Source organism: Agelaius phoeniceus, chromosome 2 (assembly GCF_051311805.1).
Source record: "Agelaius phoeniceus isolate bAgePho1 chromosome 2, bAgePho1.hap1, whole genome shotgun sequence".
NCBI classification, from domain to species: Eukaryota; Metazoa; Chordata; class Aves; order Passeriformes; family Icteridae; genus Agelaius; species Agelaius phoeniceus.
This window is the reverse complement of record NC_135266.1, coordinates 81994954-82012168: the sequence shown is the minus strand read 5'-3', so window position 1 is coordinate 82012168 and position 17215 is coordinate 81994954. Positions and strand designations below refer to the sequence as shown.

Here is a 17215-nt window from a genome sequence, read left to right as displayed (position 1 = left end):
TGCAGCCAGCATGTAATAAGAATTTTATTGGATACATTTAGAAAAAAAACTAGAGCATGAAGACACGAGATTAATTTCTGCCTGTAAGTTTTGTGAATGTGCAGAATCAAACAGCCATGCGAAAAGTCATCTCCTCTTCAACTGTAATTCAAGACTCTTATAATGGCAAAATTATTACCACCCTTAAACAGTGTTCCAGACACATAACTCATTACTTAAAAAAGGATCTCCTTCCTAAACAGAAGTAAAAAAAAATTAGTAGCAAATCGGGAAAGACCAATCATTAACAGATACAGTATTTAATCAATACTCATGCCATGTTTAAAGAATGCAAGCCAAAAATGGATCATTTGTAGAATAGGTATATTTTTTTCCCAAGGAAAAAATTCCTAGTAAAACTAATTCCTAAACTACTGAAATGGTGACTTGATAATGTACACAATCCAGAATACCATCCAATGGAAGATTTTTCTGTCAAGTTGTATCAGCACCTAAGAGTCAAAGTAGCTGACCAGCTCTGTGCTTAGCAATGTATTAACATTTCACATAAATTTCAATTCCTCCAAGAAATGTTGTTACAGATACATGACCACAGAATTGTTAAGATTGGAAAAACCTCTAAGATCACCAACCACAAGGTAGCACCACCACTATGTTCATTAACTCATGTCCTTAAGCGCCACACCCATGTTTTTTTAACCACCTGCAGGCATGGTGACTGCACTGCTTCCCTGGGCAGCTTGTTCTAATGCCTGACAACCCCTTCCATGAAAACTGTTTTTCCTAAAATCCAATCTAAATCCCCCCAGCACAACTTGAGGCTGTTTCCTCTCATCCTCTCTCACTTTTTACCTGGGATGCAATGTTAGATAGGAAATATGTTAAATAGGAAAATGGGCTTATACACGAGGGAAAAGATAAAGATTTCTGTCATAAACTTTTATACCCATGCAATTTTTTGTATTATAAAGAGATTGTGAAGGTGAAATTATACATGCACCTGGACAGTAAGCTCTGACTCAGGTAACATGCTTGTGTAACACATAAACAACCCATACTGAAACACACTACAGCTCTTAAACACTTATTTATAAAAATATAGTTAGATTGTATCAACTTAATTTGATAAATACAGCACAACATCCAAGAGCATGAAAAAAGGATGAATTTGACACTGAGTATTCCTGTTCATACTGGTTTGCAATATAGTATCATATCATTAGACAGGTGAATGCCTGTGATCAAATATCACTTTGCTTACTTGACAAATCTTGCTTTTGGGAAAGTATCCATCATGATTGGTTTAGCACATGACAGTTGGCCTTACCTTCTCTCCAAACTCATGAAAGTTACAGCCAAGCCAATATTCCATCAAAGTGTCTGCTACCACTATGCATGTCAAGATGTCATTGCATGAAACACCACGAACAACCCTTGGTATGTTGAAGCTTGTTTTGAACAAATCCTCAAAACACACAAATTCAGTGAGTGATACAGTTCTTGCAGCTTCAGAATAGATGCAGACATATGGTTATAAAAAACTGCTAAGAATTGCTGCAGTTAAATAGACAGCTTATGGCAGTCAAGGCCATCTGAAGGTTTATACTTTTATTTTGAAAAGCATCCCAGGCCACTGAAAGTATGCTGTTATTGTACAATCTATACCTTCTTGCCTGACCAAAGCTGGTGGGGTTTTCACAGGTTCTTTAATTTGTTTGCTTGCTTTTTTAAACAGGTAAGCTTTAAAAGTGGTTGTTTTGCCACTGATGGGAGGAGTCATTATAGAACACCTGAAGTATCTTTAGCTTTGTTCTGAAAGTATGAACAACAGGAGAAGAGTGGGAGGAATAAACAAAAAGCAAAAGCAAAACTTAGGGACTGTGTTCACAGGAGCTTTCTCCCACTTATGGCCAAGGTGACTAAGCTACCAGCAGAACACAGTTTGAAAGAATGTAACTAGTAGTTACAGGATCCCAAAGCCTGCAGCATTCACATGTGATGGCCCATTCATCCACATTTCTCTCCATTTGTTAGTGCGCTAAGGCAGAATACGACTTACTGAAAAACAGAAATTGTTTTCCCAAGGAATTCCATTTTCCATGTAGTTCTTTAAAATAGGTTTTACATTACAAAAACCTAATGCACATGAGGATGCAAATTAAGAGAAAATATGTTTCCCATATTTTTTTAACATATTTAGGATATTTATATATCCATATGGATAGACACATTTGAACTTGCTTGTTAAACAAGAACTTTATCCTGGCATTTAAGCACTACTAATTTTGCTGTCCAAGTTCAGAGTTCTGCACCCACAAACACAGATGACATGCTAGTAGCTACAGCTATCTAGAATTTTTCATCCACTGATGTTCTCAGTGTCACACTAATAAGTGCTCCACTTGTTGGTTCCGAACACATCAAGCAACATCTGTTCAATTTTCAGAGGACCACCTGGCAGGCATGTATTTTATAAGCTTGTACCCTATCACTTTGCAGTACCTGACATTTTCAGATTTCAAAAAAAAAGAGGAAAAAAAAGGCATTATTAGAGGTTAAAAGAATCTATACAGCAGAACTTAGAGCTGAAATTTTTTAAAAGGGCCCAAAGGACCATACAACCATGCTCAAACTAAGTAATTGAAGACAAAGGATCTTGAAATTAAGGTAGTAAAGCACCAAAACAATTTTATGTATGTGTACATACATATATATATCTGTATCACCAGTGTTACCTTCTTGGTGTTCAGGGATGGTTTCTTTGGTAATGTATTTCCTACTACTTTAAGCATGAAGTAGGATTTCAAGTATTGTTAGAGACAAAAATCTGAGTCAAATCATAACTACTGGAAAACAGCAAGATTCTCAGAAATCTGTATTTCACTTCATAATGCCTTTACTACACCCTGTGTTTCTCCTGACACTATTCCAGGTCTGCCAAGGCTGATAGATGAGCATCCACGTATTTAACAATCCACAAACCCTTTTGTTTATGTATACGGGAGTAGGCACAATAAATGGTGTGCATTTTTAATTACTTTAATAGGAAAACATTTTTATTTCAGCTGTGAGCCAAATTTAAGAAACTATTCCAACCAGAAATAGAAAGTAATGTTACTGTGTGTGTTGCTGCCTATATTAAAAAAAAAAAAAAAATCACATTTTTACAGCTATCCTGTTTTCAGCCACACACCTTTACTGATGAACTGAAAACAAAACTAAGGTCTTGACTTCTAATTACAGCCTGCTCAAAAGATACAGTATTCTTTCAAAGTATTTTGAGTCAAAGGTACAATTACAATATGAGACAGAGATTGTAAAGCATGTTGTTTCTCCTAAGTTTTGCCCTGTATATAACTGCAGTTCTTAGATGACCATCCTCAGAGTCAAGAGATACACATATCTATATGGAAATTGTTTTACCAAGACACCTACAGTGTGTCCTGGCTTCTCCTACTACACATATCCATCTACTTTGAGAAGAGTCTTGAGATTTTCAATGTTGTAAAATAGGACAGACTATACATTCTAAAGGCTGCCAAATATATACAGCACTTTGGTAATTTCACAATAGTTTGCTGCTTGCATACTCTTCACAGCTGAAATGCTAAGTTATACAGCCATTTCACTGTCCATTTGCTTTTATATTTAACTACTGAAATAGCAAACGTAAAAGAGTAAAAAAAAAAATCCCTTTTTGCCACCTTTTTTAAAATTTTAACCTGATCTGCTTTGATACATGAAAGACAGCAGGAGCCAGCAAGTACTGAAATCCTTGGAATAACACCATTCATTTCATTCCTACATAAGCCAACAGGTATTGAAAGAAATCTTCGTTTCAGAACACAAAACTCTCCAAGAGTACAACTTCCTATTTCTGTTTATGTAACCTTTTACTCTAGATGTAGAATTACATGCCAATCAGTTCAATCTCAGATTTTTGTATCTGCATTACTGTAAGCTTCGTAACAGTGTTGAATTTAACACAGGCTACCAAACGCATCCAGTCTAAACAGAACAGCTGAAAAACAAAGACACTCACTGTGAACAGAGAGCACATCTACTGGGATAGTCAGTGCATGGAAGGGAAGGTTGCAAGCAAAGGGCAATAGCTGTTTTACGCTAAATTCCCATGGAGACATCGCATCTAGCATAAACATATCCATGGGAGCAAGAGCAGAAATAACTGTTACCCTTTCAAGTTTACACCCCCATTTGCTGTGCGTCAATTTCTTTCTAGAAGGGAACAGATGAACTAGCATTAAAAAAAAGAAATCTATATAAAAGTTAAATATTTGATTACAGTAGCAAGTCACCACTTCATTATGGGAAATAACTCGTCTCTTGGAACTGTTATTGATCCGAACTCTCCTGTTTTGGTTGTGTGTTGGATACTGGTAACTCCAGACTGGCCCATAGCAGGGGCTCTGCTTTTCTCATAGTGAGCTCAATCTTTGTAGCAGTCATGTTCACGTAACTCCTCTTTACATCGATCACCTAGAACAGTAAAGGTATTTCATGCTTTAATTTAACAGACACCGGGGATTTAAGTTAGGGAGTACCTCATCACTAAATTTCAGTAGATGTTTAGGTAGATGAAGATCCCTCTAATATCTTGAAAAATCAAGACTGTTTCCCATTCCCAAGCTTTGGAATGTTTATGGCATAAACATATGCTGATGCATATCTAATATACATTGGCTAACATACATAACCAAGGATTTTCTGCAATACCACTACCATGGCGTTGAGATCAGAAAGGACCTTGGAAGGCCACTTTCTGTACAAAGCAGTGCCCATTATGATGTCACACTGGATCTCCAGGGTCATTTTATTCAGAATTTAAATGTAATTACTCAATGTCATGCAACAGAAATTCTTTCGAAAAACAGAGTAATGAGGAAAACCAAACCATCTTGAAAGAGAAGAAGCTAATGGCTTATGCTTAGGTTTCCTTCTGGGGTTTTTTGTTAGATTTTTTTGTTTGCTTCTTTTTAATAGAAAAAATATTTTTATACTTACTCCCCATAACTTCACACTACGATGAAACTCCTTTTCTCCTTCAAATACAATATGGATATTTACCTAAACAGGAAAAAAAAAAAAACCAAAACAAAAGAAAAGTTTATCATGGCAGTAAAACATCTGACACCTTGAGAATGCTTTAACAGAATATACCACTTTAGGACTTGGATCCTACAATGACCAAAGTGATAAAATTGTCGCTCTGAAATAGAGATGGGTATCTATTTTAATAGATTATGATACAGTTGCAATCAACAGTGACCACTGATATCTTATCATTTTAGATTAAGAAATCAGAGAGACATTTTAACACCTGTTTAATATTAGTAGCTGTGAGACAGCATGAAGACAACAATGTGAAACAACAATGAAGAATGGTATCAAATTACATTAAGTCAAATACAAGTAAATGATGACTCTATATTTATACATATGGTGATGCAAACCCATCATGCTTGAATTTTAATTATGGAAGTCAAATCAAAGATTTTTTTTGCATACTTTATTGCAGCTTTAAAAAAACCCCACACATTAAAGTGCAGATGTCCAAACAGAAGGGAGAAAAAAGCTATACATACTTGAGCAAACACAAATGCCAAGAAAAAGCAGTTACTCAAAAAAGTCTTATGCTATCTCTGCCTTGTAAATAAAACTGAGCAGATTTTCCTAGGTTCAAGTTGCTGAACTTGGTAGAGGCTTACCATTGTGCTATTAGCTTCTACATAGCTCAGATCAGGGACAGAGTTTTTAGCATATACAGAAACAGTCACTTCTCCTCCAGTCTGGTGCCAATCATGCCTGCATGGAACTACTTTAGTACCCTATATAAGGAAAAAAGTACAGGAAAAAAAAAGACTTGGAATTACATTTGAATATTTTTTACAAGATTAACAGCATAAACACCCAGAACTTTTTTAATAGCTAATTAGCATAGCTAATAAAGGACTGTATTCCATCTTCACAGGAGACTCAAGACTCCACTTGCAATTCTTTTTACTAAGAATTTCAGTATCTCCCTCTCAAACAAACTACAACAAAAAAATGTTACTTGGTGGATCAACTTCCTCTCCAAGACTACAGTTAACCAGCAGGTTATAAAAAGGAACTGAACACAGAAAAGAATGCCATGACTCCAAGAATGCTTCATAGTCCTGCAAAAAAAAGTATTACTCTCTGTTCTCTGATGCAGAAAAAGTAAGTAAACTGTGAAAAAAGCCCTCAAAATAAAAACAAAAAGCTAATGTAGAAAAACCCCTTGTTGGATAGAAGCCCATTATCTCAATACACATACAATTAATATACTCATGGATTCTTTAAATGTGGATAAATTCTTTAGTCTTTTTCTACAGTCTCCTGCTTTAGACTCACCATTTCAACTTTTTTTAGTCCCTACTTTCTGCCCTTGCAAATAATTGTTGAAGAAAAATATAAATATTCAAAGCAAACAGCAATTGTAAGATTTAAAAGAAGTAAAGGATTCATGAAGTAATTGCTCTGGAATGAAGTAATGAAACTACACTCCTTATAACGTATCTTTATTTTCTGTCGTTAAACATTCCTGATGTTTGCAGTGTCAAACCCTTTTTGCCTCAGCAACAGACAACATATTCATAACAAGAACTTTTTGTTCACCTGCATCCATCATGTGACCAAATACAATATTCTTAAAGAGTCAAGTACTCCTGTACCACAGACTACTTCACACTCCATGTCTCAGTTTTCCTGCTATGTACATTATGTATCCTCCACCTTATGTCAAAGGTGGTGATCTGTAATAGCTCAGCTACAATAATAATTCAATCAAGCTACAAACTACATTTTAGTATTCAAAATTCAGAATAGCCAGTTACAGAATGCAATCCTAATGCTACTTACTGCATCCTTTTTAGTCCATATGTGTGTTCCTCTTGTGCAGCCTTCTTGAGCTAAAAATGTATTGAAGTCAGAAGTTTTTCTTTTACAACAGCTCCAATACTTCATCCTTGAAAGTTTGCAAAGTAATTAACAAACAATATTTAGGACACTATTTACAGTGAACATTTAAGCTCTTTCCTTTATGCAGTATTACTGTTACTTCCATATACTCTTTTCAAGCATTGTCATTTTTGACAGAAGAGGGAATAGAGAATAAATCAAGACAACATTTACAAAGAAAGCAAGAATACACAATAAACTAGTTAAAAAAACCTGAAGTTAACTGAATACTAACCCTTCACAGAACACAGGTACAAAAATGGAAGTTAGCTGAATACTAACCCTTCATGGAAAATAGGTACACCAGAATGGTATATACATACTTCTTCTGTGCTGTGTGGTCCTTCGTATGTCTGGTGGGACAAAGCATTTAAAGTGTATTACTGCTACAGGATTTGGAGCAAGGAATAAAATAAAACACAACAAAAACCAGAAATAATCACCAAAGTATGACAAAGCTTTTGGGTAAATACTCTAGATTTAATGGCTTGTTCTAGCTTTTCAAAGTAAGTGTTCAACCTTCCTTCACAGAAGGTTCTCTGGCACTGCTAAGAAGCTGTACTTTGTATTAATTCAATGGCACACATCAGTGGTGACACCACCTATGCTCACAAAGGTTACTGCAGATCCTCATAGAGATTTTTGTCTTTAAAATACTCTGAGCATTCAGAGAAAACAAGAACTTAACTTGAAAATAAATTAAATTTGTCATTCATAAAACACATGGATTCTCTATAGAAAGTAAAATAAACAATATACAACTTAGCCACAGAATATCAGATCAGTTCTTCCCAACACAAAGACTGCCAAAGTTCTCCCACCAGCGCTTCAGTAGATAATGCAAAATCTGCCAGGTAAAATAGCTATTTAAATTTTACTGTCCCATTTTGCACAAAACAAGCCTGTCAGTGTAACTTTCACTTAAAATGACTACATAATATAATGACTAATTTTGGTACTAGAAGTGTTAAAACACTGACTTTTTAATTCTTCTTGCAGGAAGCATTAACTGTTAAGATCTGTAGATACTTCTTATCTATACACATTATCAAGAGCAACCCAAGTGTTATCAGTAAGCCACCTCTCACCAACACTATATTTATTATGTTAAGTTGAAACACCTCAGTACCATGGATTTGACAAGCTTACTAATAAGAAGTTCATGAAAGGTTTAAGAAAAAAAATCTTTGACTTTCTGTGAACAACTCACATTTGTTCATACTAAAGTATGTTATCAAATATGCATTTGTTAAACCCAATGGACTTTGTGCCTTTTCCAAATTAACTTGTAGCACACAAAAAACCAAAACTGCTCACTTAATAGCTGAGCAGTGGCATTTAGAGTACAACTGAACCACTTACTTTTGAACAGCCTGCATTTTTACATGCCGTCCCAATCTTGATTTCATCACTATCTTCCTCTGTAAACAGATTATTAGAGAAAATAGCAAATGAATTGAATAATTGACTGAACACTTTGCTTTTATTATGGACTAAAATGAGCCAAGGAGGAGATTTGAAAAATCTTCCTCTTCAAGATTCTATTTTCTGCCTGATAGTAAAATCTGCTAGAGAGGCAGAGAGAAAAATTCCAAATGCTGTATTACCTATGCATCAAATTCTAGGCTCTGTATCTTTACACATTTTAAGTGGGGTAAATAAAAAAATATTAAGAGGATCATTACAATCACAGGGGAAGTGAACAATCATTCACCTAGTTCAGTTTTGTAAAACTAAGAATGTAAAAGGCTTCAACTGCTGTCTATAAATACACACAAGGAAATAATTTGGATACCATGGAGAAAGAAGAGCTAAATTAGCTTGGCACAAGAACAAAAGAGCATAAAATAGCCACAAGCAGAGGTTGAAATTATAAAGTTACCTAAGGAGCAGTGTAGTTCTGGAACCAAATTCCAAATAAAATGTGGGAAGAAGAAAGAGGAAAAACAGACAAGGGAGAACCGACTAGTCTTCTAAGGAATTTCACCAATTTATGAAGGCTTTATATTATACTGTCTCTGCAATAATAGGGAGTAAAGTTCATTTCTTGGTAACTCTGTCAGTCACACATTCAGAAATGGATGTTCCCATTACATCCATTCTAACCACAAAATCTTAGCAAAGACACAGTTCAAATAATGCTAACGACAATGAACTGCTCCTGACAACCAAGTCTCCCATGTTACCCACATCTGAACTTCAATCATCATTTCCTGGACTGGAAGGTATTTCAGATTATTAAGAAAAAGAACATAATTACAGGAAACTATCACTTCAGAAATGACAAGATCAGCATTTATTTTTGTGACACTTAGCATCACATACCTACTTAATCTCCCTGTCTCCTTACCTTTTCTCCCTTCATTTTCTGATGACAGTTTCAGTTTATCGAGAGCTTGTTTCAAGGAAGCTGACACTTTCAGCTGCAAATTTGTCATTGGCTCATCTGGGCTAAAAAAATCCATGTATTAGTGTCAACTTACTTCATAAGAAAGAATTTAAAGAAGACAAAGTAGTAACTTTTAATCTTCCTACAAGCTCTTCCTTTCAAACCTCCCTTCAAGAAACAAACTACACTTGTAAATGCCAATCTGAACTGTTTATGAAAAAACAGACTAGAAACTTAGAAGGCAGTCTTGGCTTTCAACTGGAAATCCTATATATTCTACAAAAATAAAAATAAATCAGAGATACTAAGGAATTGAAATACAAGCATTCAAAAACTATTTTTATTACTGTTTAAAACACTTAACACAGTTTCTAGTGGCATTTTAAGCTATGAGGTTATAGACTTCAATTTTTGCTTCTTGTGTTGAAAGATCAAGTACTTCTTTGTCATAACAGAATTCTTTTCTCGTATTTTGAAGCTCAAGATAACAACATCACTTCTACCAAAACCATGGTCTTCTAAGGTTAATTTCAGAATTTCATGAAATGTACAACACTGAATAACCAAGCAAGCTTTAACCTGGCCAACTGACTACAAATTTGGAAAACCTTAAAGTTCCATATACCGTACCTTGGTCTCTTAATTGTTTCCAATGGTTTTGGTGCCTGAATTATGTGTTCTTGAAATTTGGGTTTCAGTTCAGCTAGCTCCTTTCGCTCAGAGGTAGTTTTGACTTCTGGTTTAACAGGCTCAGGAGGTTTCTCGCTGTTATGGAAACCCTTTGTACAGCCCTATTGTGGAAAGCATATGTTTTTATTTATATATAAATGCAGCGTAGTTCATTCGCATGAAAAATTAACAAAAACTGCAACAAGTCTTCTTGACTCTTTCTTCAGCTCCATCTTTTCCTGTAGCCCACTCTTAACACTGGCTGCAAAGGAAACCCTACCACTAAAGTGGAAAATATTCTCATTTTCGATACAAGTTAAAAGAAAAATGCATACTTTCTGTAGTCAAGCAAAGAGGCAATAGATGCTGACCACCCTTTTTATTAGCAAGCAGTTCTATCCAAACCTATTTTGATAATTCTAACAAAGCTTGAAAATGAGCTTTGACTTCAGCATTATATGAAAAAAAAAGAGGATATAAGAATTAAGACCGTTTCAACAGAATTAATTTAAAACAGAATTAATTTAAAACATGTAAGCACATGCACCATTTAATATTAATCACTATCACTTGACAAGTATAGAAATTGTAAATAATCATGAGTACATACCACAATGCTTAAGAAGTCAGAAAAGTCTGTTGTTCTCCTCTTACAACATGACCAACCCTATAAACATTTTGGAAGAGAAACAACATAGGCATGACTACTGAACTTGACAACAGCTTTAAAAAAGCAAAATATTTATTATATTTCTTTAAAAGATGTGGCATATCAAAATTAGCAATTGTTTCCTTCCCTACTGTGGACAATAGTATCATCTGCATTTTTAAAAGTCAGAGAAGTTTTCTAGTTTGCTGGTGCTGCCTTAATCAGAAAGTTCAATAAATGTGAGGCAATACTTCCATGACAAGTTAGGAGCCAACTCTGTGCAACGGAAAACAGAAATGCTACTTCATCTATTAAGTAACACATAAGCAAAACAAAGACTACACCTGAGACCAGGCTCATCTGTGACTCAATGTTCAAGGCCTTCTTCCAAAAATGAGAGGGATTTTTTTTTCTTTTTCTTGAGCACCACTCAGATCTTTCAATTTCTTATTTCCCACCAACAGAATTGGATATGTGCATTGCACAGCTATCCAACTACATCAATCAAGAGCACTTTTTATTATATAAACCAGAAATTCAACTTTAGAGCAAATTGCCTTGCCACTGTGAATAATATATCTTAGAACTCAAAGAAGCTTATTAGAGGCAACAGACTGACTAATGCACCACTGCTTTGAAAGCTTAAGTGGTGCAACACAATGGGTTTTAGGTAGGTGGTTCTAAAATACCCTCAAAATATAAACTATTTCCACAATTGAGGAGACAAAAGGTTCATCCTGCCCACCTAGATTATCTAGAACTCATAGCACGAAGAAAACCGCTCATTTGCAATTATGATAAATTTTTAATTAAAAGGCAAGAGGCAGGATAAGGAGAAGGGGGAAAGTGGTACTTGTTTGTAAACAGTGAGTATGTAAGAGAAAGAGGGAGTAAACATAAGTTTTTGAGCTAACTGAATAACTTCTCCCTTCATAATTATGTAGAAGATTTTTGTACTGTGCTCTGAGTACAGCTGTAATTTTGTACAAAAAAATTTACCATTGTCTAAGCAACTGTAAAGTATTTGATCTAAGAGTATTTGCCCCAATTTGCCAGTGAAACACGATGGCTGATTCCAGAGTCAGGTACTGCAACATAAGCAACAGCTCACAACAAACACACTACCCAGCACAAATGCAGAAGCTTTCACAAGGCCAAAAGACACCACATTGTTGAGATGAGATGCACTTCCAGTAGAAGTAGTTCTTAAGTACCAAGAAAAAAAACCCCACTCACTCCCTCAAAGCTCAGCTAAACAGCAGTTAAGTGTTCTAAGAAAAGTCACTTAGGCTACATCAGTATCAATAAAGTGTCAGGCTCCACTTTTGGACACCAGATTTTTGACTACAATTAAATTATTAGAATGATTTCCAGCACTGTTTCAGCAGTTATGTCAGAAATGATCCCCTGTAAGCACTTTGTATGCATCCAGTAGATCCTTGAAGAGGGAAAACAGTTTAGCACAAAACCAAGGATGGGCTGTGCCATCAGCCTAAGCACTGTGATATACCATCACAGGTATATTTAATTCTTCACTGAAGATGGAGCCCAAGAATCCTGGGCAGGTGCATAAGAGGCATGGGTGACCAATCCAAATTTAACCAACATCCTCATTTGGCTGATTAAATGAACATGACTGTTTTTTACAGCAGACAAATGTCACATACACATTAGTATCCTGGCCACATTAGACCACAAGCAGCTGCTCTGAATTCCAAGCAGGTTAATTAATTTAAAGAGTATGAAACCTCTCAATGGCTCCACAGTCCTATTTAGAGGACCTAATTAAACTGCTGAGAGACCTAAAGTCAGTTAATCAACAGGAAACAGTCATCTAGACTTGCACGGCATTTAGACCATATGAGTGGAGTTTTTAATTTCTTTTTCAGGAATTAGTAACTGTGCTTTTCTAATTTCATGGGGTTATTCATGATAGGCTGAACATCAGTTTCTCAACACTGAAAGATCTGAAATTAAAAAGAAGAAAAACCAAGCAGATAATAGATAATACTTAAAAGGACAGTTGCATACTTACTTTGAGAGCATCATGAAAAACAGGCACACCTGGATGGTATGTGCATGAACCTAGAAGACAATGATTATTGTTAATATTGAGGCACACCAAGAATATTTATTCATATGATTACAAACCCAGCAAAAATGCCACATTCACAATTAATGTATGCCATGAGCTGCCCCACCTCCCTGAGGGCACATCATTACTCAGAAAAATCCAGATTCCTCCAAAAAAGCTATCTGAGTGCATATATTAAACACAAATAATGAGGTCTTCTTTCTTCTTAAGGATTATACTACACAAACTAGAAAGCAGGTATCTAAGACAAACTACTATTTCCACGTGGAACAAGGAAACTCTCTGTGGATCATCCCTGGCCTCCATCAGCAATCAGGCCTTACTGGTAATTTTGCAGAAGTAAGAAGGTGACCCTATGGCTACCTGATGGACAGAAAACACTGATTTATCACTTCAAATACATCTATTTGAACTGGATCAGAGCTTTCTGTTGAGAAGTATTCTGTTAAAAAAGTCTCTTGATGCAAATCCTGAGTTCATGATTTGAACCGTAATTACCTTGGTTTTTTTTCAATGTTTGTAGTATCCTAAGCCACCTAAGGATTTGAACCCAAAGGTTAGTCTTCCACACACAGGCAGTTTTGATGCATCAATACTATTTATTACTAATAGATTCTGTACAAACACTACACTGGAACACAACCTCCATTAATGAAAGTGTTTGTATTCACAAATGTTTATCAACATTACACAGCTGTTCTCTTTTACTTGTATTCCTTTAAAATGTAATAAAACTGCTCTGAGTATATAACTTCGCACTGCCATTTACTGCATGGACAGTATTTTACTGGCTTGACTCTAAGCACTATCTTTTAGCCTTTAAAGCAAAATTAGAAACACTTAAAATTAAGTGACACAAACAGTAACAATGCCCATAATAGGAAGCAAAAAAAAAAAAAGTGATAAAGAACAATATGCCTACAGATATTTAATAGGCAAAAACCCCAACCCAAATGGTTTTATCTTTTTTATAAATATGTAGATTTTTAAAGAAACCTCATTTAGTATAATTTTCTTTGATTTTATATTCAGGCCTATGTTTAAAGCACTAATAGAGTCTGAGGGACATCAGTTCCCACTTTAACTCAAAATGCACATATTTTGGGACATTAGTCCTCCAGCAAGGCTTACAAATACATCCATAAACCTCTATCAGTTCCTTCAGTTTCAGGATGAAAACTAATGCTGGTAAACCTTACAGGAAAATTAAAAAGAAAAAGGTGGTTAGTTTGCAGAGAGACCAGGACTTCACTGTTAAATCAAATAAAAATAAAAGCAAAGGTTATTCTTTTCCAAAAGTATGAAAACATATCATTATAAGTACCATGAGAGTAAAAATAAGCTCTGTTTTGTAGCAAAGATTATTTCTGAGTCAGAAGACTTAAATGAGTATTTCTAATTATTCACTAGAGATGCTGTAAGTAACAGCTACCATTTTAGAGACCAGAACCATCACAAAATCAACTAACTCAGGGGTGGCTATGCTCTACCTCAAGGAAGACACAGGCAAGTGCCTGGTGGTCCATCTGGCCAAGTGCAATCCTTTTTCCTCTCTCCCTGGAGCCTGCCCTGCAGTAGGTACCAGGTGGAGCAAATGACAGCCCACTTGGCTGCTGCCTCCTGAGAGCCCTGCATGCTCCAGGAGAGGAGATGCCAGGAGAAGGAGCCCTGCAGTGCCTCAGCAGAGCCAGCGGGATCTGACCACTGAGCAGTCTGACCATTGTGCCTGCCAGAGGACAGTAAAACACCAGCCCATCTGTGCTCACACTGAGCCCAACAGAAAATTAGGATACAAGCAGATAAAAGCATATCCTAGTTCTGATTCATATGAGATCAGATTGCTGCAGCTTTTGGTTGCTATTCTACACTTTCACTGAAAACAAACAAACAAACAAGTTACCTCTCCACTGCTGTTAATACCTTTCCTTTACCAGGAAGACAAAAGTATGTCAAAGCTGTTTTCTCTAACCCTCAGATAATTTTTGGAGACACAAGTACCATAATTTTTCAGGTTTTTGTTTGTTTGGAGCTTTTTTGATGTCAATTTCATAGTCAAACTGATCCTACCATGCACTACTATCACCTTACTGCCTGCATCCTTATTAAAGCACTTCATTAGTCCTTTCATTAAATGTCAAAGTAGAAATTTGTAGGGGTCACCCATATGCAAAACTGGGTTCTCTGCAGTGATCTGTGAATAATTTCATTTACCTTCAGAAATGCTTCATCTAGGACACAGTGATTCCACTACATGTTCTAGCCACTTACTGAAACAAACTGCATGCTATGAAATTGTTTTCCCCAACCCAAGCACCACAGAGCTAGCATATGGCCATGCCAACCTGACCTAGTTTACTACAGCTTGATCACAAACTGTAAAGAAGTGTTACTTTTATAAGGAGCACAGCAGGTCACAAAGTCCTAATAGGATTTCTTTTTTTTAAACAATATCTGGTTTGCCTTTTGGGGAAAAGGGGTGTAGAGGATGGTGGTGGAAGAGAACACTAAATGTAAGCATTCCACAACTGTGCCCGCTTCTGCTGTTACTCACATTAGCAAATCCTACTCAATATGTTGCCCCTCTCTATGCAAAACAACGTAGCTCAGAAAAATAAACACTCTTTATTGCCACGGTTCTAAACCACGAAAAATGCACAAGCTAGAACATGTCAGCCTACTTCTACCCCTGGGGGGGGTCACTAAAAATTAAATTAACACAAAGAGAGGATTCTAGAAATTCAACCAACACAGTTACTCTATAAACCAGGTGAGGGCGAGCCTTCTGAAACTCAACTCACCCTTCTGCACCTCTGCGGAATTATGAAACCCCAAACGACAGAGCTTTAAATACACTTCCCTAGCATTCCCAGCAAACACAGAAGCACTGCAAGCGCTCAAGGCACTTAGAAGAGCAGGCACACGTGTGCAATTCAGGCACATTTAATTACCTGCTGCAAATACACACACTTGAATTAAAAAAAAAAAAAAAAAAACAAAACAAAAACCAAACCAACCAGCCAACCAATCTAAAAACCAAAAACCCGCTGGTAACTGCGATAAATGCAACACCCACAGAGGCCCTGAGCAGAGAAGCCTACGCTGGCCTAGAGAGCCTTTGGCACACATGACAGCGCCGTGCCTGCCCTGGCCCCACACGCGTGTCCCCGGGGCAGCCGCACCCGGGGCCGGCTGAGAGCCCCGCAGCGCCGCCGGGCCCGGCCCGGGCGGGACGGGCTCACATCGCCCCGCAGAGCCCCGGGGCCGCCCCCGCTCCCCGCGCTGGCAGCCAGGGAGGCACCGCGCCCCGGCCCCTCCGCCGCCCTCACCCTCCGTGTTGTTCTCGGGGTCGAAGCGCTGGCCGCAGCCCCGGTTGTAGCAGAGCAGCGACATGGCCACGGCACCTCCTGCCCCGCCGCCCGGGAGAGCCGAGCCCGCTGGAACACGGCGGAAGGAAGAGGGAAGGAAGGAAGGAAGCCGGGCAGCAGCACCGGGGGCGGGGCAGCTCCGGCGGCGGAAAGAGCCGGCCGGAGCCTTCCGGAATCTTCACGAAGCTTCGGGGGCCGGCGAGAGCGGGCGGGCGGCCGCGCAGGCGCTGCTGCGGGGCCGTGGAACCGCCGGAGCTGGGCCCGGCCGTGAGTGGGGCCGCGGCTCTGGGGGAATGCTCGGCCTCCGGAGAGTTCCTGCCGCTTTTATTTTATTTTTTTTTCCCTTTCCTTGCATGTGAGTTTGATTTGGAATGAATGCTTGTGTGTACGTGTTAAATGGTTGTCTCATCTGCACTGAAGCACTGATGCCAACGTCAGAAGCCTATTAGGAAAAACACTAATTTATGTTCTCTTAGCTCCCCGAAAGTTTGTCCGGCTGCTCCTGACAGCTGGCTAGCTTACATATGTTCTATGTAGTGTACATTATAGAGGTTGTATTTAAAATCATAGAATAGTTTGCAGTGGAAGGGACCTTCAAGATCATCTAATTCCAACCCCACCAAGATAGGGAAGGGAACTTCACTAGACCACGGTGCTCCAAGCTCCATCCAACCTGGCCTGGAACACCAGGGATCAGGCATCCACTGTCCCACTGCCTCACCACCCTCAAAAAAATGTTTTCCTACTACTGAGTCTAAAATTTTCAGTTTGAAGCCATTCCTTCTCTTGTCACTACATGCTGTACAGACATCTACATTATTGTGTACAATTACAAACTGATTCCTCCTAGTTAAACACCTACAGCACAGCTTTTAAAATAGAATTGCCCCGGTTGTTTGTACAGACTATGAGAAATCCTGCATGTGTGCACAGAATGAACCAAAAAGTGCTTCTTAAAAAGGAGTTTCAGGATGCAAAAGGATCATCAGGAGACTGCTTCTGATGTAGCCCTGATCTTTTGCACGCTTGTGAGTTGATGCCTGATGGCT

General features: G+C 37.7%; 1 protein-coding gene across 1 annotated transcript; it reads right to left on the bottom strand.

Moving 5' to 3' along the window:
• Positions 1-16337, bottom strand: CHORDC1 (cysteine and histidine rich domain containing 1). The gene is made up of 11 exons (XM_054654072.2): positions 16128-16337; positions 12742-12791; positions 10668-10724; positions 10019-10179; positions 9350-9450; positions 8362-8420; positions 7282-7352; positions 6901-7006; positions 5727-5846; positions 5023-5085; positions 1-4497 (listed from the first exon to the last, which is right to left on the bottom strand). Exons 1-11 carry the CDS (start codon positions 16189-16191, stop codon positions 4354-4356), a joined length of 996 nt encoding a protein of 331 aa, XP_054510047.1. The 5' UTR covers positions 16192-16337; the 3' UTR covers positions 1-4353.
• Positions 16338-17215: the final 878 nt, after the last annotated feature.

Bases quoted from the DNA above. Each gene is read 5' to 3' on its own strand.
- CHORDC1 (XM_054654072.2), bottom strand. From the start codon at position 16,191: ATGTCGCTGCTCTGCTACAACCGGGGCTGCGGCCAGCGCTTCGACCCC. The intron at 10,725-12,741 runs GTAAGTATGCAA...AAATGTTTATAG, and splicing joins TTTTTCATGATGCTCTCAAA to GGTTGGTCATGTTGTAAGAG. The intron at 5,086-5,726 runs GTAAGCCTCTAC...TTTCCTGTTTAG, and splicing joins TAGAAGCTAATAGCACAATG to GTAAATATCCATATTGTATT.